This window comes from Saccostrea echinata, unplaced genomic scaffold (assembly GCF_033153115.1).
Source record: "Saccostrea echinata isolate AGI-Se365-2 ecotype Australia unplaced genomic scaffold, CSIRO_AGI_Sech_v1 ptg000023l, whole genome shotgun sequence".
In the NCBI taxonomy this organism is placed as follows: Eukaryota; Metazoa; Mollusca; class Bivalvia; order Ostreida; family Ostreidae; genus Saccostrea; species Saccostrea echinata.
Genome location: NW_026889772.1, coordinates 6,355,748 through 6,381,973, shown reverse-complemented (window position 1 = coordinate 6,381,973; position 26,226 = coordinate 6,355,748). Strand labels below are relative to the sequence as shown.

At 34.4% G+C, this 26,226-nt stretch overlaps 4 protein-coding genes across 4 annotated transcripts in view; 3 read left to right on the top strand and 1 right to left on the bottom strand.

The window, feature by feature from the left end:
* The window catches only part of LOC133191632 (interaptin-like), a 180,650-nt gene that overhangs the window by 78,265 nt on the left and 76,159 nt on the right, over window positions 1-26,226 (bottom strand). The window lies entirely within an intron of this gene.
* Window positions 722-9,260, top strand: LOC133191550 (protein Daple-like). Its single transcript, XM_061327297.1, has 3 exons — window positions 722-856; window positions 7,143-7,362; window positions 8,332-9,260. Exons 1-3 carry the CDS (start codon window positions 722-724, stop codon window positions 9,258-9,260), a joined length of 1,284 nt encoding a protein of 427 aa, XP_061183281.1.
* Window positions 16,363-18,505, top strand: LOC133191113 (uncharacterized). The gene is made up of 3 exons (XM_061326809.1): window positions 16,363-16,512; window positions 16,692-16,842; window positions 17,826-18,505. Exons 1-3 carry the CDS (start codon window positions 16,363-16,365, stop codon window positions 18,503-18,505), a joined length of 981 nt encoding a protein of 326 aa, XP_061182793.1.
* LOC133191387 (uncharacterized) lies at window positions 22,252-24,187 on the top strand. Its single transcript, XM_061327141.1, has 2 exons — window positions 22,252-22,386; window positions 23,321-24,187. Exons 1-2 carry the CDS (start codon window positions 22,252-22,254, stop codon window positions 24,185-24,187), a joined length of 1,002 nt encoding a protein of 333 aa, XP_061183125.1.

Below are 26,226 nucleotides of genomic sequence, written 5' to 3'. Positions count from 1 at the left end.
ATGCATGAAGGAATGTAAATACTATATATGTATATAAATGTCAGAAAATCAAAGTATGGAAGACCTCTGCAAGTATATAAAAAAAATATCTCCATCAAAGCTGAGTTATCCCCCTTCTGCCTTTTGTTATGTGTCATGATGTACGCAAGATGCTGAAAATCCTATCAGTAAGTAGTTATAGATGATGGATTTACTCCTCTTCACTATCATGACATAATGGTAAACTCTCAGTAACTTTAATATACATGTACTAAGATCTAACAATAAACATTTTCAGCATACATAACAGAAGTTCTGTTTTCAGTATTAAGCTCAGATTAACTGCTGAAATGATTGGATGAAAGTGAAAGAAAATTGCCCACTTGTAATCAGTTTCTTGTCAATTTCAGCTGATTAAATAAAACAAATTTAGTTGTTTAATAGAAAGAAACCACAGCACTGCCCAACTACTATCAGGTCCTAGGCAAAATATTTACTTTGGCACTTTCTGGGGTCTCTTACCTCCAAATGGAAATGATTTCAATCCCTGCATGGAGTTAAGTTCACAATATGTGACAAAAATCACAGAAATTCAAAATATTTATAAGGATATATTGTACAATGAAATTGCACCAGTACATTTACTCTCTAAGGATATGTCATCTTGAAACAAGTAATACTTTTGGATTTATGCATTTATGACATTTCAGTCTGACAATAAAACATTGATATTTGGTAAGTTATGGATAAGCAACAGAGAACTGCTCTACAGAAAAATCACATGATGATAGTTGAGGACCTTCTAGTGACGGACGACTTTCTAGGGCAGTGTTTTCAGGAGGATCTGTTTGACTTACATCTCATTGAAATCATAAAGGTATTTATCTATTACTTATCTATATCTTTTATCTCATCTTAAGGTTATATAATCATTTTCTGCAGCTCATTGTTATTATCAAGATACATGTAATGACATTATTTTCTTGAAATTATCAAGTTAATTATCTACTATCCTGCATCTCATTATATTCTGTATTAAGGGTCTAAGACAAATCATCAAAACATTTCATCAATGTGACAATTCATTGACATAATAAGTCTTCTGATGGATAACTCATGGATACATGAAAACTTGAATCTGCACTATTTGAGGATGCTCAAGTAGCGGAGATTCATGCCCCAGTAGTTCTTGAGAAAAAAATTCTTTCTATGCAAAATTTTATAATCCAAACTCAAATATCTTGATCTGCACTTCCCTAGGATACTTGCATATTAACATGATTAAATATAACCCTACTGTTCTTAAAAAGATTTTTAATAAAGGATTTCCTTTATATAATAAATTCCAATGTTATCTGTATGTCCCCTTTTACCCCAGGGGCCATGACTTGAACAAACATGAATCTGCACTACCTAGATGCTTGCTTATTATCTGCACTTGTATCTACACTACCAGAACCCCTGATCCAGGGGCCATAAAACTCAAAATTTTGGAAGAGGCACTCTTTCTCATCATAACTATGTACTTAGTTCATCTGAACTTAATACCCAGGAGCAGAGGAGAAGATTTTCAAAGAATTAATGCATTTTCACTGTATAATCATTAGAGCCCTGCCCAAACACCAGAACCCCTGACCCTGGGGCCATGAAATTCACAATTTTGGAAGAGGCACTCTTGCTCATCAGAACTATGTACTTAGTTCATCAGCTTAATAGTCAGGCAGAGGAGAAAATTTTTAAAGAAATGCATTTTAACTATATAATCGTTAGAGCCCAGCCCTAATGCCAGAACCCCAGACCCAGGGGCCATAAAATTCATAATTTTTGTAGAGTCACTCTTCCTCATCATAATTATGCACTAATTTCATTGGCTTTATACCTAGGAGCAGAGGAGAAGATTTTGAAGAATTAATGCATTTTTCACTGTATAATCATTAGAGCCCTGCCCTAACACCAGAGCCCCTGAGCCTGGGGCCATAATTTTGGAAGAGGCACTCTTCCTCATCATAACTATGTACTTCGTTCTTCGGCTTAATACCCAGGAGCAGAGGAGAAAATTTTTAAAGAATTAATGCATTTTCACTATATATTCAACAGAGCCCCGCCCTAGCACCAGAACTCCTGACCCTGGGGCCATAAATTTCACAATTTTGGTAGAGGGCTCAATGCTTATTACAATCATGCCAACAGTTTGAATACTTGATGTCCTGGAGTAAAGAAGAAGATTTTTAAAGATTGCATTAATTTTAGTAGTTTTGGCCCAACCTCTCAGGCCCCAAGGGGGGGGGGGGGGGTTTAGGGACCATGAAATTCATAATTTTTGTTCCCCTTTACCCATAGATGTTATATGCCAAAATTGGTTGAGCGGTTTCAGAGAAGAAGCTGAAAATGTTCAAATGTTAACGCACAACGCACTGCGACGGACGAAAACAGATAGCAACAGTCACTTGAGTAAATTCAGGTGACCAAAAAATATGAATAATCATAGTCTTGCTATTCTTTATATGAATTTTTAAAGATTTTCCCCCATACTTTCTTGTTAAATTTGTGGCCCCATCCTACCCCAGGAGGGCGTGACATGAAAAAAAATTGAACCTGCATTACCTGAAGACAGGGTTTCAGATTGCAATTTAGTAACTTAGGTTTATCACAAAAGTAATAGGCCATTGTGTCCTAACCTCCAAAAATTATAGGCCAACTATATTCAACAATATTTAGTTCTTCCACCTCATAATTACATGTATATAAATAACAAGAGGCCCAATGGCCTTAATGGTCACCTGAGTATAATACAACACTATAAAGGATCCACTGAAGTATAAATTGAAGCAAAAATAAACTGTTTACAGTTAGATGAATATATGCTTCCTTAAAGCAAGAGAAATAGGATGATCAATTAAATAATCTCGGACTAACAAATCATAAAGGAAATCTATTTACTTGCTTGTATAAGCTTTGTTTACAAATGACATATGACAGACAACACATGACAGATGCTGGACACCGTTGATCAGAAAAGCTCACTTGAGCCTTTGGCTCAGGTGAGCTTAAAACTGAGAAAATGTTCTGTAAACTAAGGAATATACTGAAAGATTTTAATGTGAGGTTGGGTACCTATAGCTTAATAGACCTTTTCCTGTCATTCAGTCACTAGCAGCTCTGGGTGTTGGAATGCTTAATTTATTTTCATCCCTCAGTGTCTGTACCAATCTGATCCTTTTTGAGTGGTCTTAAATCTGACAGAGTATGTCATCTTGTCACTATCCTACAAGTCAGCAGTAATACTCACAATTCCACAGAGCAAGGTTATAATGACCACAAATCTCAACAGAGTAAATATTTACAAAGTTAAAAAAATGTTTGAATCAGCTTGACATTTGACTCTCAATAGTCTCTAACTGTTGAAAGCATATCATTGAGAAAGTTAAAGCCAAGGATTTACACACATTTTTGTTTTGTCTAACAAATTCAGGGCAATTAAACAAGATCCAACTGCTGACAGGAATAAAAGGCTTTAACATAGTGTCGTAACTCTTGATAAAATTTGCTTTGGACCTTACGAGTGTATACCCCCACCAAGTGTACGATATCCAATCAGGTGGCCTGTCAAAATAGGCTCCTATAATCCAAAAAAGGGTGGACAAATTTCTCTGTACTAAGTCACCCAATAGATTACAACACAAGCTCACAATAAAATTATTGATCTTTTTTTTTCATTTTAGTCTTGAACATTTAAAGATTTCATAATCAACTCTCTCAAGATTTAACTGTCTTGTGCTAAAGTGTTATAATTAAATGTCTTGTGCTAAAGTGTTATAAATGTACTAGATAGTTAGAACATGATGTCATAATAACCAAATCATGACATAACTCATCATGGCAACCAATCACTGCTAGGATAGGGTCAAGTGTCAACTTCAAATCTATCTGCATTAAATGTCCGTACATATTTCTCAGCAAAATTTTCAACATATTTCTGAGAAGATACTTTTCCCCGAAATGCTAATGATAGTGGTCCTGCGTATGTAATCATACTTAAATCAATTCAACTTTGTTTATGTACTCTTGTAATTAATTATTCTCTTTCTCATCTACTTTTCAACTGAAATTTTTCATGTTTATAATTTAACGTTTGTGAAACACTGATGCCCCTGTACTGCAGATCGTTGTCTAGGTTAAAGTTTTTTAAAAGTAGGTCAAACTCCAAGTCAGGAGGTCAAAAATGGTGGTACCCAAAGAAAGGTCTTATAATTGTCACAAGGAATACATGAGAAATATGAAAGACCAAGCACAAACCATTTAGAAGTTATGACTAAGGTTTAAGTTTTTCAAACATATGTCAAACTCCAAGGTCAAGGTAATGAGGCAGAAAAAGATGATATCCAAAGAAAGGTCTTGTCACAAGGTACTGTATACACATGTGAATAGGAAAACCATATAGCACCAATCTTTCAATGAAAGAACCAACTGATTAAAAGAAGTGACCATGGTTAAAGCTTTTGCAGGCAGACAAAAAACAATATGCCCTCCAATCTACAATTGCAGGGGCATAAAAATCATGAACAACATACGAACTGCTATTGTACAATGGCCCACTCTTGAGCTAAAAGTTAATTTATACAATTCCCCTTGGTTTTTGTGTTCTACTTTTTGTGCAAATTGAAATTGAAAAAGCACAAGCTAGCTGCAGAATTGTAGCATTATGGTTTTATATTTTAGTCTTTGACCATAATGCTACAGATCCCGTAATGAAAATAAAGTGCAATTTATGACACAAGATTTTCTGCACACTTTGGGGATGTACATATTTTGCCACTTTCCAGCATTGGTCAATCTACGACCTTTCATCCCCTAATTCTAGACATATTCTATAAACAACCTGTATATTTTATCCACCTCCTAACCCTTTATAGTCATCTCTGCAGACCAAATAACTTGCTTGTCATGAAATTTGTTGTTGGATGGCATGAGTTTATTGGTCTGTAGAGATGACAATAAAGGGTTAGGAGGTGGATAAAATATACAGGTTGTTTATAGAATATGTCTAAAATTAGGGAATGAAAGGTCATTGATTGACCAATGCTGGAAAGTGGCGAAATACATCCCCAAAGTGTGCAGAAAATCTTGCGCCATAAATTGCACTTTATTTACATAACAGGATCTGTAGCATTATGGTCAAAGACTAAAATATAAAACCATAATGCTACATTTCTGCAGCTAAGAAAGCACATATATACAATTATCTTTTAATGTGTCAATAAAATGACAAACACTTATATCCTCCGAGTGTATGTTAAGTATAGCAAGTTTGGAGGCAATTTTAATATCCATTGCTACTGATGCATTATCTATGACACTGGGTTCAAGTAAGGTCTCTAGATCTGTCATGAGTAAGGATCTGGGCCCAATAAACAAAGGCAGAAGCATTTCTGAATATGCTGATTAATATAAAGATATTTATATTTAAGGGACACTTAGCTATATGTTAAATTTTGATTTAGTGGAAGCAGCTTTCCACCAAAGGTGTTAAATAGAATACACAGTCAAATGTAATATGTTTACTGTATGTTACAGTTACTGTATTTTAAACCATCAGAACTTAGTAATTAAGAGCTACCCGTATCCATTCATTTGTAATCAAAATAACATTGGTCCATTTTTATGACAGCTATAGGATAAAAAAAGTGTACCCGTTTAATCATTCTATTTTTAGAATATTGCACAACAACCAAAATTCTGTTCAGTAAACTAAAAACACAACAACCAAAATTCCATTCAGTAAACTTAAAATGTAAATAAAAATGGACCAACACAAGTGTACTTTGCCTTGCATTGAAGACTTTGAGTAATTGATGTTGACCTAGTTGACATACCTGTCTGAATATTGAGCTCTAACTGTGAGTAATTTGTTAAAGTGACAAATTCTATTCACTCTCTGAGCATTTATATTTGATAAGCTGATTTGAGGCCCATTATTTGTCGAACTTAGTTTGTTTTTCTTCAGTGCTGCATAGTATGAAGTGTCACTTAAAAGAGAGCATGAAGAATTATAGTCATGTTTCACAGCATTACAAGTTCCATGTTACATGTAGCTATGGTGACCACACATCTTGTTTTGAAATCGAAGAAGATTACACAAAATAACCTTTTATTACTATCTAAAGTACTTTGTTACTATCTTTACTTTGTAGTTTTGTTGTTATACCCTTATATATATTACATTGTACATAACAGAAGTCCAATACTGAAATCATATGTAGACAGGAGCTGCATGTTCAAGATATTACCAGCTACCATCATAAAAATTATTTTTGTTAATTTCCAGCATTATCAAAGTATTCTATGTGAATACACAGTTGTACTTTCATTAATAAAGATGGCATCCCAATATGTCTACACTTGGGCAAGTTGAGGGTAACACAGAACAGATTATTAAATGAGATTTCCAAGCCTTTGGGCAGTTTTTTTTTGTCTTCAGGTCCAACAAATCAAAGGTCATCCTCATACTCTGAGTCAATAACTGTGTGTTATTAAAACCTTGAATGAGGGAAATTAGAAAGGCTATTTAATGTATTGATCAAAATGTTTAACAAAACTGAATTTCACTTAAAAAAAGAAAAAGAAAGAAAAAATCTTGCACCTCTTTAACATTAATGTGTAAAATTTCTAAGTCCCTATTATGCTCCGTCACTTAGTCATTTTATGACATTAAATTTCTCACTTATAAATGCATAACACTCATTCCTATTTTACTTATAACCACTTATAAGTAAAGTATAAGTGAAATATGCCATTTGACTTATACTTATGTCCACTTTATACTTCACTTATTTCATAAACTGTAAAACTTATAAGTGGCTTATAAGTCAGTAAGTGACATATACTTGGGTTATAAGTTGTTATAAGAAATTTCTGTAAGGGTATAAGTTCAATGTAAACTCTGGTTAGTACAGAGTCAAATCTCTCTAAACAAAAATTATGTGTCCAGGTTAGTATATATGTATAACACATTGCATTTTTAGGCCTATTCCTGGGCAAATCACTGAAATCTATCTTAGATTATATTTTCAATAATCCTCCAGTCAACGCTGCTACATAGAGAGACAAAACAACAACCTGGATACTGATACATGTAAAACAAATTACCTCTTTCTCACTTCCAGACTGAACGTACAAATCAACAAAAAGTCCACAAGCTACTTGAGCTGCTACCACATCGAGGTCCCGAGGCTTTCGATAAGTTTGTCAGCATCATAGAGCTGAGATACCCCTGGCTGTCCATGTCACTGGAGAATGGACTGAGTCAGGAGAGACAGAAACACCAAGAGAACCGCTGGTCCAGCAGAATCGACCAGCTCCCCAGGCTGGGACTAGAGAGACTGGGTAGGTATCTGATCAATTATAGATTAGAAAGTAACTGCTGGTCCAGCAGAATCCACCAGCTCCTCAGGCTGGGACTAGAGAGACTGGGTAGGTATCTAATCAATGGGTCAGACAGAAACACCAGGAGAACCACTGGTCCAGCAGAATTTACCAGCTCCCCAGGCTGGGGCTAGAGAGACTGGATAGGTATCTAATCAAAGAGTCAGACAGATACACCAAGAGAAGAACCACTGGTCCAGCAGAATTACCCAGCTCCCAGAATGGGACTAGAGAGACTGGGTAGGTATCTAATCAATGGGTCAGAAGAAACACAAAGAGAACCCGCTGGTCCAGCAGAATTGACCAGCTCCCCAGGCTGGGGCTAAAGAGGCTGGGTAGGTATCTAATCAAAAGGTCAGACAGAAACACCAGGAGAACTGTTGGTCAAGCAGAAATGACCAGCTCCCAAGGCTTGGACGTACGTACTATAGAGACCGGGTAGGTATCTAATCAAAGGGTCAGACAGAAACACCAGGAGAACCGCTGGTCAAGCAGAACTGACCAGCTCCCCAGGCTGGGGCTAAAGAGGCTGGGTAGGTATCTAATCAAAAGGTCAGACAGAAACACCAGGAGAACCACTGGTCAAGTAGAACTGACCAGCTCCCCAGGCTGGGGCTAGAGGGACTGGGTAGGTATTAAATCAAAGGGTCAGATAGAAACACCAGGAGAACCGCTGGTCAAGCAGAATTGACCAACTCCCCAGGCTGGGACTAGAGAGTTAAAACAGAGGCTTCATAATATCAATGCAATATAAGATCAAATATAGTTACATAAAGTGCACAAGCACTGGGCTGAACCAAACAATTAACTAGTTTGGTAGTTATCTCTATAGTAAAAGATTTAGGCATATCAATTAAATACTCCATGAACTTTTATGAAAATCCACATTGCCAAAAAGATTTACATTATGTAATCCCTGTCCTGTTTTAGGATCTCCATCAAGGTATCAATCCTACAAAATCTCCAGCCAAAGAGAACTGTGTTCTGCTGCTGATGTTTCTGAACGAATTGAAAACTTTACACAGAGGAGCTTTGGACTACACAGAAAGCTGTCTCAATCTGATAAAAGGGCTGTTGAACAATTCCTATTGGAACAAATCAAGCTTGAGGTGAAAAAACAAAATGAGGTTCATTCTAAATCTAATGACAAAATTCCTCCACCTATAAAACAATGGTTACTTAACACCCACATCAAATTCAAAGTTCACATAGACTGTCTTCCAGAAGAGTCAATCTCCAAGGAGGAACTTCACACTTCGTACTCAATTACTTTTGAAATTGTTGAAAAACAGATAGAGACTTTGCTGAATCGCATCCAACATCTAGAAGAACAGATGACCAATCTTTATGATGTTCTCGGGGAGACTTCTCGGAAAAAGAGCCCCGCTTTACTTGTTGAAAATATTTTGCATAAATGTCAGGATATTGAGGTCAAACTTGAGAGGAAACAAAAAGAAATTGATGACATGAGCAATGAAAATTATGAGTTGACAATGGCTAAGAAAAAGTTAGCCCATGAACTGCAACTTAAAGATGTTCAGTTAGAAGTGAAATCCAACCAGATAAGCAAACTTCAGCAAGAAAATAAGTCCTTAAAAATGGAGATAGAAAAACTCAAAAAAGTTAGTACCACACAATCTGAGAAGGAGAAGACACTCACTGAGTTACAACATATCGTCAATGACTTGAGACAATCTCGAGATCAGGTACGAGATGAAAATACAGAGCTCAAATACAGACTTGAACAACAACGTGCTCGCTTTCTATCTCCAAGGAGACAGACATCTTATTCCAAAAACTCTAACAGCAAATCTCTAAGAGCAAAAGCTGCAAACAAAAAGAGACTCAACAACAGATGATTTTAACAGATTTTTAAAAAAAAATAATTTATGCAATGTTTAAGATTTCAATTTGGATATTTCAGATGTAAATAAATTATCAATGAACTCTTATTGTTACATGTTCCTCAGAGAGAGAGAGAGAGGAATTGATTACAATTCAATTAAGAAATGAATTTAATTTTTGAAGATTCATGAGGACATGAACTATGACGCTTCATGCTGGCATATTTCATGAAGTGCATTAGTGGTTCATGATAAATATGCCGGTGTAAAGACGAATAATGACCCCCGTAGAATTATGACCGGGGGTAATTTTTCGATGTCGAAAAATGACTCCCGGTCATTATTCGACGTAGAAAAATGACCCCCGGTCATTATTCGACACAGAAAAATGACCTTTTCGCCCGTAGAAAAAGTGGCATCACCCTTAAAATCTGCATACCCTACGTGAAGAAAAATGACCCCCGTAGAATAATGACCCCTGGCAGATTTGATCAGAAACATATTTTTTTGGATTAAAAAAAATAAAAAAATAATGAATCAAGAGGGTCATGGATCAAAATGCTCACATGAGGTAAATTGAAGATATAGCGATGATCTGTTGTTCTCATTTAATCTTTCAAATGTCTTTTATGGTGAATTGACAATGTACATGTACCTTATGTGGAAATGCTTTCATTCTGATTGACTTATGTATCATTGTTTAAAAAAAAACAAACTTTTTTTTATTTTCGCTTATACTATCCAGTCCAGAGAGAGAGAGAGAGAGAGAGAGAGAGAGAGAGAGAGAGAGAGATGTTCACAATGTCTATCTACCGGTTTATTTATTAAGTAGCGTCCGAATGCCTCTTTAAGCCAATGATTTAAATAGTGTACATACATGTAATTTTCGGACATGTAGCAAAAGTGCCTTACAATTTTTAAAATAAGAAGATTTACTTTTTTAGAGACTTCTAAAGTAACCGTCATCACAGTAGCTCAGTCGGTAAAGCGCTCGCCGTGAGTTCGAATCTCGGCCGCGACTGACCTGAGTCGATAAAAAATAGGTAGCAACTGTTCTTTCACCAGGCGCTCAGCACATTGAAGTGAAAGTTGCGGGTCCTTTGGATGAGACCTTAAAAACCGAGGCCCCGTGTCACGGCAGGCGTTAGCACGATAAAGATTCCTCACTGCTCAATGGCCCTGAGTAACGAGTAAAGGTCTAAATTTGAAGCCCTTCACCGGTATAAGGTGACGTCTCTATATGAGCGAAAAATTCTCGAATCGGACGTAAAACAACATACTATCAATCAATCTAAAGTCAACCCGTTTGTTAATTGGCCATAAACGTCTATAATCAGTAAAATATCGAAATATGAAACAAATGATAAAAAGGATCAAGACTAGAATGTATGCTATTGCAAGCAATAGTATGAGGGACCGTTTGGTATTTACCACCATTAAGTGATATCACCTATTCGAATGTGTGATATCACCTTTTTAGCTTTTGAATTTGTGATATCCCCTTCTTGAATAGGTGATACCACCTATTCAAATTAAGTATGAAATAACAACTGCTCCCAAGACTAAAGTGCATTCATTTACTCTATACAGGAATTTCAGTCTCTTTTCACTTAGATAATTGTAAGTTTGTAACAGAGAGAAAGTAATAAATATAGCAAAAGCTGACTGCAAGTGAAATTTATATAACTTCACAGGAATTGAAAACAAATGGCGTTTTAAATGCCTTGGACTATAACGCAGGGGAAAAGGGCAGCCCGAATTTGCTTATGGTCAATACAAATCTAGTTTTTCATATGCAAACATGTTATTTTATGGTCTTTTTTTTTTTTTTTACATACATTGTAACTTAAAAACAGTGTTCCCTCTCCTCTTTGTGCCAAATAAATGATCTTACAGAGAATCTACAGTTTATTTGATCAATGCAATGCCGGCATACTAGAGGGTGTTTCTCAAATTAAGTGCAGTAAGTCCATAGAAACTTTATTATCTTTTTGTAAAAGTTTGTGCAAGAGCAATGAAATCAATTTCATCAATTTTGAATCACTGCTTAGGAAATAAAACTGCTCTTTGAAGGCGTTTTGAATGTTCATCCTTTACTTTGCATTGAAGCTAGATTGTCTTGTTTTTCGCATTCGTTTTTAATGTTATAATAAACTCAAATAGGTCATATAACTAATTCAAATTCGTGATATAACCAATTCAAAACAAGAAGGTGATATCACCAATTCGAATAGGTGATATCACCTATTTGAATAAGTGATATTACCTATTCAACTCAAAAAGATGATATCACTTATTCCAACAGTGATATCACCTATTCATTTCCAATAAGTGATATCACCAATTCAAAAAGTGATATCACCTATTCGATTAAGTGATATAACCTATTCGAATAGATGATATAACCTATTCCATTTGAATGAGTGATATCACCTTTTCAAACAGGTGATATCACTTATTCGAATAGGTGATATTACTAAATGGCAATAAATACCAATGCTGTGCCTCATACAATAGAAATACACAATGATCCATAAATGATCCTGTAACGAAAGTTTTGTACCTCTGCGAGTTAATTCACTCACTCGTTGTGAGAAAAGGTTTGTCCAGTCGTTTCGACGGCAATGGAAACAGTTTTAAAAATCTTACATGTAAATGTAAACGCATTTGTAAGGTTTCACAAAGATTTAACAAGCCAACCATGAAAATATTAGTTGACAATTTTTCCCCATGACAACGGTGGTCAGTTTTAAAAATCAAAATGTTTAATGAAAACATCTACAGTAACTGTTGATGATCGTCATTTCTGAAACGTTTCATTACGTTTATCAAAGTCATGTCCGAGAAAATGTTCAGACAAAATAATAGGTCTGGCGATAACAATATAACTTCCTGACTTTCCTTTTAACAATAGCCACTGTGACGTATCTGTTGTGCAATTTTAATTTTGGGCTAACACAATAGATCTAATAGAAAGAAACATATGCAATGTTTTTAAACAAATTTTAATTGCTTGTTCGTCTAGTATTACATGTAATCGGATAAAGAGAATCCAAACCTTGGCATCAATCATCTCTTTTGAACTTTGTATCATTCTGTTCCGATGGGGGTCATTTTTCAACGGGGGTCAATTTCTTATAGGTTGCACATATAAAACACTGACCCCTAGGGTTCTTTTTCTACAAAAAATTAAATTTTTCTACGGCTAGGGAGTCATTTTTCGATGACCCCCAGTCATTATTCTACGGGGGACATTATTCGTCTTTACACCGGCATGAAGTGTTGTAGTTCATGTACCTCATGAATTTTCAAAAATTAAATTCATTTTTTCTATTTACATTATTTTTCTGATGAGTTGCCACAAATTACGCCATTCAACTGTCATTTTTAAAGCAAAAATCAGTTCGCACTATAGTTTTGACGTCAAGTGGGGTATTATGACGTAACAATGGAGATATTCATGCTCATCCATGGTAGTTCATGAGAAAATGAACTGTTTTCTATTTTGTAAAGAACATAGGGGAAATTTATTGGAAATGTAAATATTAAAAAATGTCTTTCCTTTAAGCTTATAAAACAAGATAAGTATAAACATGTGATGAATTCCAAAACCAAAGAGTTCATTTTAATACTTGTTCATGAAGCTTTCATCAAGGTTCAGCATTGCCAAATAATGTCTTTTACATTAATATTTACTTCAGCAGTTGTGATAGAGAAACAGACAAAAAGAAAGACACACTCGTCAGATAAAAAACATCACAAGGAAGTTTAAATTCTTGGGCCCATTTTACAAAAGAACTTACAATTAAGACCAAAAAATTAAGTTGATTGTAAAATTTTGTAAAATTGATGATTCGATCTGTTTGAAATTGCTAGCATAAAAATATACTATTAGGTTCTTTTTAAAAAGATTAAAACCAATTTCAAATAAATGTAAAATAGGAAGTTATAAGCAGAATTGAATTTTGGTCTTAGTCATAAGTTCTTTTGTAAAATGGGCCCCTACACTTTCATTTTAGGACCTCATTTTTACAGAAGTCAGAAAAAGGCTTTTCTATGTATTTTGAGGACACACTAGGATACAAATAGAACAGGCTTCACAAAATTTTTAAAATAATATTTAATTCACCCCTGAAATGCTACTGTAACATTGCAATCAGATAAGATACTCCTTTAAAAGTGAGTCACCTAATTATCTGCTTAGTCACTGTGTTACTGCTATTTCTGTGTACTTCTGTCCAAAGATTGCCAAGTCATAATCAAAGTCTGTCACATGGTTCAATCCATGAAAGGGGACTGCAACATTTAGTCTTTACAGAGAACCATAAATTAGCATATTCAGCAAGCTTTTCTGCTATATTTTTCTTCCAAACAATACTTAACTAATAATTTGAATCCAGACTGAAGATCACTAGGTTATTTCATGAGCCATTGGTACCATAGTTATGTTACAATTCAGCATTAACTAGATGCCAAGCAGAAGTCATGAGATCACCTTCAAGATTTGTATCTCTATTTTATATTACAAAACTGCAACCATTACAGAAAAAAAATCCATAAAATGGGAACCACATATACATCTATCACAATAAAGTAGCAATTAAGCTTAAGACTATGCTATTCACCAGTCTATCACAATAGTGCAAGTTTGTTTCTGTATATTGATACATTAGGTATACATGAAAATGATTGGTATCCAAATCAATTTCATAGATTTAGTTGAAAAACAAGATGTGTTTTTTGAAATACTGGTACGTGTCCCCATTTAGCAGCTCTTGGCTAAAGCTCTTGTTTTTCAAGTGTAAGTGAACCTCAAAAACCAAGGTCATGAGGTCAAAAATGTTTGTACCCAAAGAAAGGTTTGACATGTATCACATGGAATACATGTGTGAAATACTAAACCCCTAGCACCAAGTGTTCAAAAGTTATGGGAATGGTTTAATTTTTAAAAGAAGGTGAAACATGAAGGTCAAGGTCATCAATGTTGGTGCCAAAATAAAGTACTTGTCACAAGGAATACACATGTGAAATGTGAAAGCCACAACACCAATTTTCAAAAGTTATGGGCAAGGTTAAAGTTTTTCAAAAGTAGATGAAACTTGAAAGTCAATGTTGGTATACCCAAACAAATGACTTTACTTAAATAGCATAAACAATTTAGAAGTTATGGGCAAGGCTAAAGCTGGTTAAACCTTTTCAAAAATTAGTCAATTTTGAAGATCAAGGTCACGGGGTGAAAAAATATTAGTACCCAAAGAAAGGTACTATGCTGTCACAAGGAATACACTTGTGAAAAAGAGAAAGCTCTATCACCAATGATTCACAAGTTATGGCCAAGGTTAAAGTTTTTAAGGACAAACAAAAGACAAACAGACGGACCTATTTGCTCCTGAACCTCCATTAATGGGGGATGAGGTGGGCGGGCATGAAAACAGCAATGTGAATATATCCTATACATTAAAGGGTCAAATGTTTAAACATCAAACTCAAATACAAACTAAGTTAGGGATACAAGACCTCCTTTCCTCTGTTTGTTATCTTCACCTATTCCAAGTCTTATTCTAGCATAATGAGCAACCTATTGATTCAAGGATCAAAAGGTCAAAGAAAGGTGTTGTTGCATGTCTTACATTCATACAGTCATACCACAGGAATGGACAGTTCCAGAGGAAGAGGCTATTTGTGTCATGGACAAAAGTCAGAGGTCAAGGACAGTGATTAGTATTTGTAATGTTGTGAACACATATCAATTCTTAGTATGAGACACTGTATTCTTTGAATGAAATGATGTTGAAACAGGATATTTTGCTTTGTCGTACCTTTGTTATCGCTGTCAACACAATCACATACAGTGTACAGCACTCTAACATTAAAGAGCCATGACCATCTTTTTTTTTTTTTTTTTTTTTTTAAAGAAAATCAATATATCTATACACGTGCCTAATTAATATTTTTGATATCACGTGGCTATTAAATTACAAATGGCAATTGTATCAGTCTACTTCACTGAGCTGATAATCTGATTAACATAGATTCAGAACTTTAAAAGTCTAAGCAAAGTGTTAAATCTGTAGAATTCAATCCATAGAAGTAATTATCAGCACGCTGTATTGAGGTACAACCTGGGAGGTGGAATTTGAGTAATTTATCATATTTCAATAAATGCATTAGAAATTATATACATAATGAAGAAAAGCTCACACTATATCTTCAAATCACAGCACACATTTACATTAAGTAAGAATTTCTATTTTTCAGTTCCTGTCTGCTCTCAAGATACAGTATCTTTTTTTTACCCTTGGTGAACCTTACACTTGACTTTAACTAATACACTGGTCAATAACAGACAGAGATGAACAATATCTTGAAAGGTAAGGAGTCAAAAATAACAAAATTCATGTGTGTATGATTACAAACATACTGTAAAGAATCACAAATTTTAATAATTACTAATTTACCACAGTTAATTCAAAAGATCATAATCTTCCTCCTTCACAATATTCAAATGGAAATCCAAAAAGCTTTTTAATCTGTAAAATGAACATGCATTGATCTGTACAAGTTAAATTAACCTTGACTTGAAAAAATCTCCTTTCGTTCATCTGCATTGCTTTCTGTATTTTCATCCAAAATTACAAGCGATAGTACTTTTTATTACTCTAGAAAATGAACAAAGTATAACTACTTTAAAATACCTGCATCTATTGTCAGGATCCAAGAAACAAATTCAGAAAGCTATAAGCTATGAATGTTACTATGCCATAAAATTTAACTAAATAAAACATCCAACATATCAGACCCATGATATCCATCTAATGAAATAACTTAGTTTTTTGTTGTGATGTATTAAATTGCTTCCACTTCTTGATATGTAAAAAGGTAGGCTGTATATTGAATAAGAAACAGAAATATTCATTACCTTATATATCAAACACCTGAGATAATGCTGGCTCTACAATTTTAAATTGATTTTAAGTGATCCTACAAGGAAGTGAAAATTGAAATCCAACACAATAATATATACTGCTACAGAGGTCCATATATACATGAATTCAATCTTGTGTTCTTTAAGACATTCAATCACTGCTACACTGAATATAAAGAATAAGCAGCCCCAATGCTGCTGCCAGAAATGGACCCCAGAGAGAAAGCAACCTTGAAGAACTGTCTGAACTGCTTTCTAGAAGACCTTGACCCAACCTTGACCTTTCTGTCACAACTGGTCTGCTCAGGGATAATTACTGAGGACCAAAAGGACAGAATTGAGGTGAGGTGATACCAAAGAAATATTTGTCTAAAGATTCCACCAGTAACATTGAAAAAATATCAGATTTTGCAAGGAAAATCAATTACACATACTGAGGAATGATCATTAGATCTAGTTATACATAAGAAAAGTCATTTATAGAATTGTTTTAAACATGATAATTTTTGGTTTCCTTGTAGAAGCAAACCACTAGACAAGACAAGGTGATCACCCTTCTGGAGATTTTACCTCGGAGGGGACCCAGAGCTTTCAAGAAGTTTGTCGGCCTACTGAGAATAGATTACTCCTGGATCAGTGAGAAACTAGAGCAGGAATACCAAGTACAGGACTGTAAGTCTACAGAATAAACAGGGGAACAAATGGTCTTCCTGTTCTCTTTCTTGATTCATGTCATAGGTGACACCATCAGGAAAATTTACAATAATTACTGCTTCATGAAACACTTTAATGAAAGTAAAACAAAGGACATGGTATGGTAAAGGCTTAATTTTGCTCCTTATTTGATATAAAAATTGAAACAAAGTTAAAATTGTGACAGTTTGCAATCAAGAACTTTAAATGATGCTTGTTTTATAACAGCATTGGTTTTGTTTCAAAGTGTACACAAAGGCCACAAGGTGACAAAGATGAACATTTTACCAAATTTCCTTGACTCTGATGGAATTATGTTAAATCTGAGATAATTTTTACCTCTGAAAACATAGAACACAAGCTTGCCTATCTGAGATTTTCATACACAAGATGTATCTCATAACAGTGCATGAAATATAAATTCGGTAGCTGGGCAAACTGTGCTCTATGTTTTCTGAAACAAAATGTGTTTTAAAACTAATGAAAATTTGAATGAGAAAATTCCGAAATTGTCCAATTTTGTGAACTCTGTGACCTTTGTGTATGCTATCACTTAGAATCAATACTCATGTCATAACAAGGATGACAAAAGATTTTTTATTTTGAAGTATTGCATCATTCTAAGAGACACCCCAAACCAGGGGCCACAAGGGGGGGCTCAGGCAATCTTGTTTAGTACATGTATCATATTTGAGAAACATTACTCTAGGATGATGGTTTTATTCTACCTTCAACCTCTCTGACTTTTACCTTCAAAATATCAAAACCTACATTTCTAAAGTTTAAACAGTTTTGGCTAAAAAGAAATGCTGGACAGATTACCTGGTATGTGTTTTCAATCTCAAAGTCTGTGGCAAAAGACATTTCTCAACTATTCTGTAAGCAATATGCTTTTGCTGCTATTTTATTTAATGAAATACTTTTATCTTATGAAATACTTATAAACCAAGTATATATTACAGTTACCAAAAGGATAGAAAATGCACTTGAGCAGAGAACCAAGAAAATGGGAGAGCTTATCAAGGACCGTGACTACATCAACCGTGTGATTACAGAAACAGTGGTCCCTCTGATGATAGAGGAATGTGGTTCCAGTAGCTCTGGTGGTGCAGTAGGCCCAGGCTTTGATGCACCACTAAAAGACATCATAACTGATCACCTAATACCACTTCTGAATGGTAACAATGGTCTTAAGACACACTTAGACTCCATGCATAGTGGCATGTTGCTTGATAAAGTAGTGGACATCATTCAGGAGTTGAAAGAAAAGTGTTGTAAAATGCTGAGTTTGAGTGATGTCACAGAGTTTCACTCCTCTTTGCCAATTTTAATTGACACACGGCTTCAAGAACTGAGGGACAATATAACCTCAATGAAAAAAGAAAACAAAAAGATGAAGAAAATAGAAGAAAAATTGACTGCTGAAAACCAGAAACTTAAAAATGACTTGACAATTCAGAGAGCTGAAGTTAAGAAAGGAAAGACTGATGTTATAAAACAAAATGCAGAGATCAAAAAATTAAAAGACCAAGTGCAAAAATCCAAATCTGAGAGTGATAAACTGAAACAGGAACTGGCAAACCTTAGGGAACAGATGAGCAAAGCTGGAATGGATCTCCAAATATCATCAGATTTCACCTAATTATTATTTGCCATTTAATTTCTTAAGAATCTCATGCAGTGCTCCAAGTCACACTTACTATCAGATCACTAAATGGCGACCTAAATAAATTTTTGGTCACCATTTCAGAACTCATAATCGCCATCAAAAATATTTCACTCACAATGGTCAAAACATTTTGTGCATAACACATTTAGTATATTATAAAAGCAAAGAACAAACACTCATATATGTATGTCTTTTTTATATCAAAGATAACTTATTACTGTCACAGTGACTAACTAATTTGCTTGACTGAAGGAACCACTTGTGAAATATTGTTATTATATACAACCACACCAACAGTTACACAGGTGATCTGATCCTAAAATTAAAATTAAATCCAAAGAAATTGCTACAAGTTTGACTGATGTGTGCATAAGGTGGAAACTATTGAAATAGGACTTTTCCAGCTGTTTGTCATGTTTACTTTCAAACCACGAGTTGCTGTTTATACCGCCAAAACTCTTATTCGCAATGCGATATGCAAGTAATTGACCAAATGCTTCATTAATAAGGTTGGATTCTAAAATGTCTATGACTAATGGCCATTATATGTATGTATGTATATATGTATGTATATATGTCCCTGCCCCTAGTTCTATCAGCATGCTGTCATAATGTGTTATCTAACTCTTTGTGACACTTGTCAAAGTTTTCAGAATGTCTTCAATCATTTTCTTAATAGAGAATCTTGGTAAAAATAAATCTCGATCATAAAAATGGACAATCGCCAGCCTAAATTTTCTCGATCACAAAAATGTGAGTTTCTAGCCACAAAATTATTTTTGTTACTTGCAACTTGGAGCACTGTTATGTTTTCAAAAAATTTAAAATAAATATTTACATGATATTTATGGTGAATATATTTTAGTTTATCTCTGACTGCTGGTGTATGTTTTAAGTACTTAGTTTCAAACTCTGGTAAATCTGTATGCCTTTAGGCTATATATAGAGAACAAAGTGCATTTCTTTTCAATGACTTCTCACACATACACATGTATACACACACACCCACACACACACACACAGAGAGAGAGAGAGAGAGAGAGAGAGAGAGAGAGAGGGAGAGAGAGATTTAAAATTAAACAAAATGAATACAGAGTATGTACTTTTAACTACTACTTTGAAACGTCTAAATTTGTTAGTAGTATCTTGGCTCTCTTAATTGTGGCCCATAAAGGTATTCATGATCTTACAATAAAAAAATTTCACATGCATGAATTAAATTTCTAGTTTTACCATTGCAAATTAATTACCTATGTTGCAATTTCTTTTAAACTGCATAGCACAAAACAATATTTTGCAATTATCAAATAGAACTGCGAATTCAAACCCATCTGAACCAAGTCCCGCAGTGTGCATTCCTTAAATACAACATCCAAGTATGACTGGACCAGGTAAGGATTAGCTACTTGTAAATGGACCTGCTTCAAAAACTTCAAACCTGTTCTATCACCTAGAAAATGTAGGTCAGATGCAGCATCAGAAGCATTTCTGGTAGTGTGTATCCCTACATGCAATGTTCATGCAAGTTTGGTCCAGGCAGGCTTGTAGTTACTTTAAATGGACCTACTTCAAAAGCCTGTTCAATCATCCAGAAAATGTAGGTCAGATCCAGCATCTGATGCCAGTCTGATAGTGTGTCTCTCTAGATGTAACATCCATGCAAGTTTGGTCACCATAAGGCTTAAGTTTATTTGGAAATAGACTTCCTCCAAAAACATTCTGTGCCCAAAAAGAGGAACTCAAATAAGTGCCCTGTCTTTCCATTTTTATTAATGAATGCTTTAAAAAGTACACGTAAATGATTCTTTCATTTACGAGGGGTGATCAAAAAGTTCGCGAACTATCTCTATATTTGAAAAACCACAATTCAGATCAGAATGAAATTTGGCACACATATAGTCATACACATGTTCTATAAATAGCAGATGTTAAATAATATTTTGCTCCGTGTTTGTGACGTCATAATGTGAAAATGATGTCAGTATGTAGGTCACTTGTGACAGAAGAATGGTGGACTCAGTCGCACTCGAGCAATGAATGGCTGTAAAGTTTAACGTACATCTCGGAAATTCCTTTGCAGTAGAATATGATAATTTGTACAAGGTTTATGAAGGTAAAAGACTTACCAGAAGTTCAATTATTAACTGGATTGAATGTTTTACTGAAGGCAGGGGGATGGTTAAAAATGATGTTTGTTCTGTTGCCCAGCGAAAGCAAGCCGGTAAAAAGATGTGTCCTTAGTTAAGCAATTTTTTTGGAAAGATCACCAAATTACAATAAGAAAAATAGTTGAATATCTGGGCAATAATATAATTATTAAATCCCTAAAATATCGTTTACTTTAGACTTTAAACATATGAGATATGAAAAAATGAAGGCGCCCATATTTTTTCCAATTGGAATAAACGACGCTCCCGAGACAGAGGACTTGGGTTGTGATGGTCACCATGCTAATTCTGGGAAGGGACATCCTTATTCACCCATCCTATTGCCAAGATTTGGCCATTTCTGACAGATGGTCTGTTCTTGTTATAAAAATTTATTTGCATGGTAAGAAATATGACTTGGAAAAATCTCTTAGCTTCCGTGAACAGACCGCTACGAAGCATGTCACGTGACTGCCTGGATCACGTGATTCGCGCATGGGCAGAACAATGGCAGATGTGCATTGAAATCGGAGAGGACTATTTTAAAAAATAATGAATACTAAAACCTCATTTTATTTCTTTTAAAGAAGTAATTCAATTAGTTCGTGAACTTTTTGATCACCCCTCGTAAACTAGCATTTTTTCATGTTTAATTTATGCAAGAGGAGACCATTTAATTTATTCACAGTTGCAAAGTTACAATTAATTCACACAAATCGCATAAAGTTTTCATTGAAAGGCATTGGGATACTTAGTATAACTACAGGCAGGAAATGTGTTCATACTGAACTCAGATGTCACTTTAAATTTCTTTAAACTAGATTACATCAGAAATTAAAATAAAACATTACATTGTATTTCCCAAATCTTTCAAAGCAAGTTTATAAACAGTCCCTGCATGATACACAATCATGATGATGAAGCAATTTACTGATCAGATAAACATTTTATCAAGTAATTTGGGTTAATTTGTTTGAATGAGCATGTACTTGTTCTATAATATGTTGCAACACAAAATTCTCTTGACCTCTTAATTAAATTTGCATAATGATCTCTTATTGGCCATACTAAATACAGGGATTATCCTAGTCTGAACTCCAGTAAAAAGGGTTAGAACATGTAGAATGGGAATTATATCCTTTGCATTGTCCAGGTACCAAAAATTACTGGGTCTATAATCGAATTAGCATTCAACCACCATATAAACTAACTCAACACCAAGGAAAATATCAGGTGAGTTATTTGCATACTTTTATACAATTTTGTGAATGTTTAAATGCTAATTAGTCTGATCTTTAATATACTGCACTCTCCAAAGCTTGCACTAAGACTGTAAGTTTTCAATATTAAAACAATCTACCAGATTAAGTGATTTAAAGAGTCAACTCTCATTTACGTCATAAACCTGTGAGAAACTTGTTTTAAACTCCTAGCATTTAGTTTTCAACAAATGAATAATCAACATATGAAACCCTAGGTTCCACATCTGACATAAACAAGACCTTTTTTCTGATTGCTGGATTAAAATTTTTTAGGAAAATGTAAAACAAGAGGACTTGTGACAAATTCAAAATGGAGAAGGAACAAATTCTGGCAGTGGACGCAATGATGAGGGAGATTATGAACATAGGATGGACGTCCAGCCAAGTGATCAGACACCTGTCTCAGAGCGGCACCATCACACTGGAGGAAAGAAAGGAGTTACTGGTAAGGAGGGAGTCTAACTGGTTAGGGGTAAGGGAGGGACAGTTTAACTGGTAAAGGGGCATTCTTATCAGTAATGAATGGCAGTCTTATGGTAAGGGGTAAAGGGCAGTTTAACTGGTAAGGGGGCATTCTTATCAGTAACAAAGGGCAGTCTTATGGTAAGGGACAAGGGGCAGTCTAACTGGGAGGGCAGTCTTGGTCAAGGGTAGTCTTACTGGTAGTGAGAGTGGGGGCAGTCTTACTGGTAGTGAGTGTGGGGGCAGTCTTACTGGTAGTGAGTGTGGGGGCAGTCTTACTGGTAGTGAGTGTGGGGGCAGTCTTACTGGTAGAGTGGGGGCAGTCTTACTAATAGTGAGTGTGGAGGCAGTCTTACTGGTAGTGAGAGTGGAGGCAGTCTTACTGATAAGGGGTAAGGGGACAGTCTTACTGATAAGGTTTAAGGGCCAGTCATTACTGGAAAGGGGGCTTGAGTTAAGCTTCTAATGTTACTGATTCTACTGTCATCAAAAATACATTATAAAAATATCAGATAAATAAATCTAATCAGTGTAATGTGTTTTAAATATGGTATATTTCCATTGAGACTCTAAAATTTTTAGGCAAAATATATGATAGATATTTTAAACTGGTACTAAGGATTTATATGCTCACATACTTTTTTAAATCTTCAGATATAACTATCATATCTCATGGATTTGCTTTTGACATATTCTCATATCCTATTTTCTTTTTCTTATCAAACTTGGGGCAGTGTGTTTGAAAGAAGCCAATAAGCATCAGGGAAAAAAATCACTGATTTTGGTATCTTTAAGATACATCTTTTATTTATTTTCTATATTAAAGTCCTACAACATGGACTCTATCATTTTGGAGCTTTAAAGTATTTCATCAGTATACAGAGCAATAAATATCAATCTTTCATTCTTTATTTTAGCTATTGGACAAAAGACCTCTGCGAACAAAGAAAATTTTGACAATAATGAAGAAAAAGAATGGTGGATTCCTCGCACTGAAGAAAGCACTGATGATTGAAAAAGTTCACAATAAACACTTAGTGGAGAAACTAGAGGCAAGATACCAGAAGTTTCTCCACAATCCTGTGTCTGCAAATCAGAAACCCAAGCTGAAAGAAAAACTCTCACCCACTGAAGTCATGCACATCTTCAATAGGTTAACTTCCCTGGTCTGGGGCAAAAACTCAAAGGAGATCAATGACACAAACTTTGTTGAATTTGATAAAGTTCTGGACGAACTTGAAAGTAATAGAGACTTGTTGTACAACGATGACAGAAGAGATGAATTTAGGTCATTGTTCACACTTATCATGCAAGTCAAAGAGGAAAATCGTCTCCATTCTGAAAATGAAAAAGTGATGAAAGATGAGGCCAAAAAACTAAAAAGAAAGCTAAAGGATGCTGAAGCCAAAAACGCTGACTTAGAGATGGAAATAACTGACTTACATCTGAGCCGTGAGGATGAAGTTAATCGTCGAATTGAGGAAGTCAGAAGAAGACTTCTTAAAAGTGGTCTAGATGATCCTGATGAAGAATTCTTCAATGGAAGAAAACAGGAAGTTGAAGAAGATGCAGTTGCTGTTCTGGATGACAAGAAAAGTGATGAAGAAGACAATTTTGATGAAAACTTTACCCCTGAAATCACAGAAAACAGCCATTTACTACAAAATAGACGTCAATCTTTTGAATCCACATCTTCTAGTATATTCATCAACAACCATCATCCAAAGTCCTCTCAAAATGTTATTCTGATTCAAAACCCCAGAAATGTTAACATCTTCTCCTAGCTGTACCCTCAATCTGTAGGTTTAATATTGTTAACTAATTTCTTTATTGTAAAACATAGGATCTTTACATATATATAAGTTGCATGTTCATGATCTCTTTTATTTCTTTGTTATGTTCATGTAGGACAAGACTTCTATTCAGAAAAAAATTATCTGTGTAAGTTGCAAAGAAGAAAAAAAACCCTTTACAATTCATATATATATAATATTATGTATTTGACTACACATTTACATGTATTCAGCTATGCCTTTGCTTGATTTTAATATTTTTGCAATATGTTACATTTGTTATAAATAAAAAGCAAAAACAATGAGTTAAGAATATGATTTAATATATTTAAGTGAACTTTCAAAAAGGGAAAAAAAAGATATGATTTATTAAGTTTGGTGAGGCATGCTTAAGTTTATTGAAACTAAATCTTCAGGGGTATGCTGTAAAACCTGAGACATCTATTGACATAAAAATGATGGCAGAATGAATTTTGAAAAATAATTCTTCCATACTTTGCTTGATTAAAAATGTTGACTTCTCCCCCAAATAATGACGATTTTTTTCTGAAAGTTAGGCTGTATATGGATGGATTATGTGAGAAAAGAATAATAAACGTGGTGGCCCATGGGTCTCTTATCATTTAAATTCTGTTTCAATTAATTTAAAGGCATCCAAAAAGAGAACATGCTGATTACTGAAGAAGCTAGTTGGAACAGCATAAACTCATCTCAACTTTTCTGAGATTATCCTATGTAAGTATTTATGGCCGTGACTATTACACAATCATTGTCTACAGGATTTAGAGCGAGAAAAAGATTTAATACCAAGATAAAAATTAAAGGTTTATAATAAACATTGGTTTATTGAAGAACGGATATGGGAACCAAGTGTTTTGGTCTGGATCCAAATTCATGTAATGTAACCCTATAGGATTGTGCATCTGTGATTAGGAACAAGAAAATTCTTCACACTTTTACAGGAACCCCGATGTAAAACAAAACACTTTACAATTTAGAAGTTACAGGTAAGAAATTGATGTAAAACAACTGTAAAATAATCTAAATGCTGATTTTTGAAAATACTTTGTTCTGGATAATTGAAAAATTCTGTCATCAAATATAAGCATTGGATTTTTAAATGCAAATTACATACTATGAAATTCAATTCCATTGACTGACACTTAATATTAATACAGTGTACCTGCCATAAAGCGTTAAAAATAATTGGAAGTATTACCGTGTAAGCACTATTTCTATAATTCAGTTTTGTTAAATGCAAATGAAATGAAAACCTCATTAATTACCACCTCAACTCCTCAATAATATAAGCTATCAGTGTAAGTTCATTATTTTGTAACTGTGAAATATTTACATTTGGTTAATCTGAGTCAAACAAATTAAACAAAAACAATTGAAAGATATCAATTAAAGCTTTTCTGCTTTATAATTAAAATTTTTTTTTTAATTTATAAAATGCAAAAAATTGTTAACATATATTAAGAAAAAAAATTAAACTGACTGAAGGACTGCACACCATATTGCGGGTCTATATTATTGATTTTTACAAGATCAGTGTAATCACAGACATTTAAATTGTCACAGCATTACCTTCTTTAACAATATCAGATTAATATCTTTATTATAATTAAATAGGAGTAGTCAATGCAACACCTGCACAAATTAATTAGAGGTTCTAAATATTCATCACCTAATACTTTAAGTATTTGAAACACTAGGCTTAATTGTGAGCTTTAACGCTGACCTGAGTATCATGGGTATATTTACATACTTTCCAAAACTTAAGGTGCCGTAATTTATATGTGCAATTATATATTAATTATTTTTCTCTAGTTGTTACAAACTCATAAACATGCAAACAGATTGTCCTTTGCAAGCACAATACTAAAGATTCTTTAAGCTGTATCACAATTTTCAATACAACCATCTAAGCCCTGACCTGAGGCCTGAATTTTTGACCCAGGAGTCATATATGTCACAAGTTCCAAAGATGTTTTACTGCTCTTTCTAACCATATCAACAAACTCACC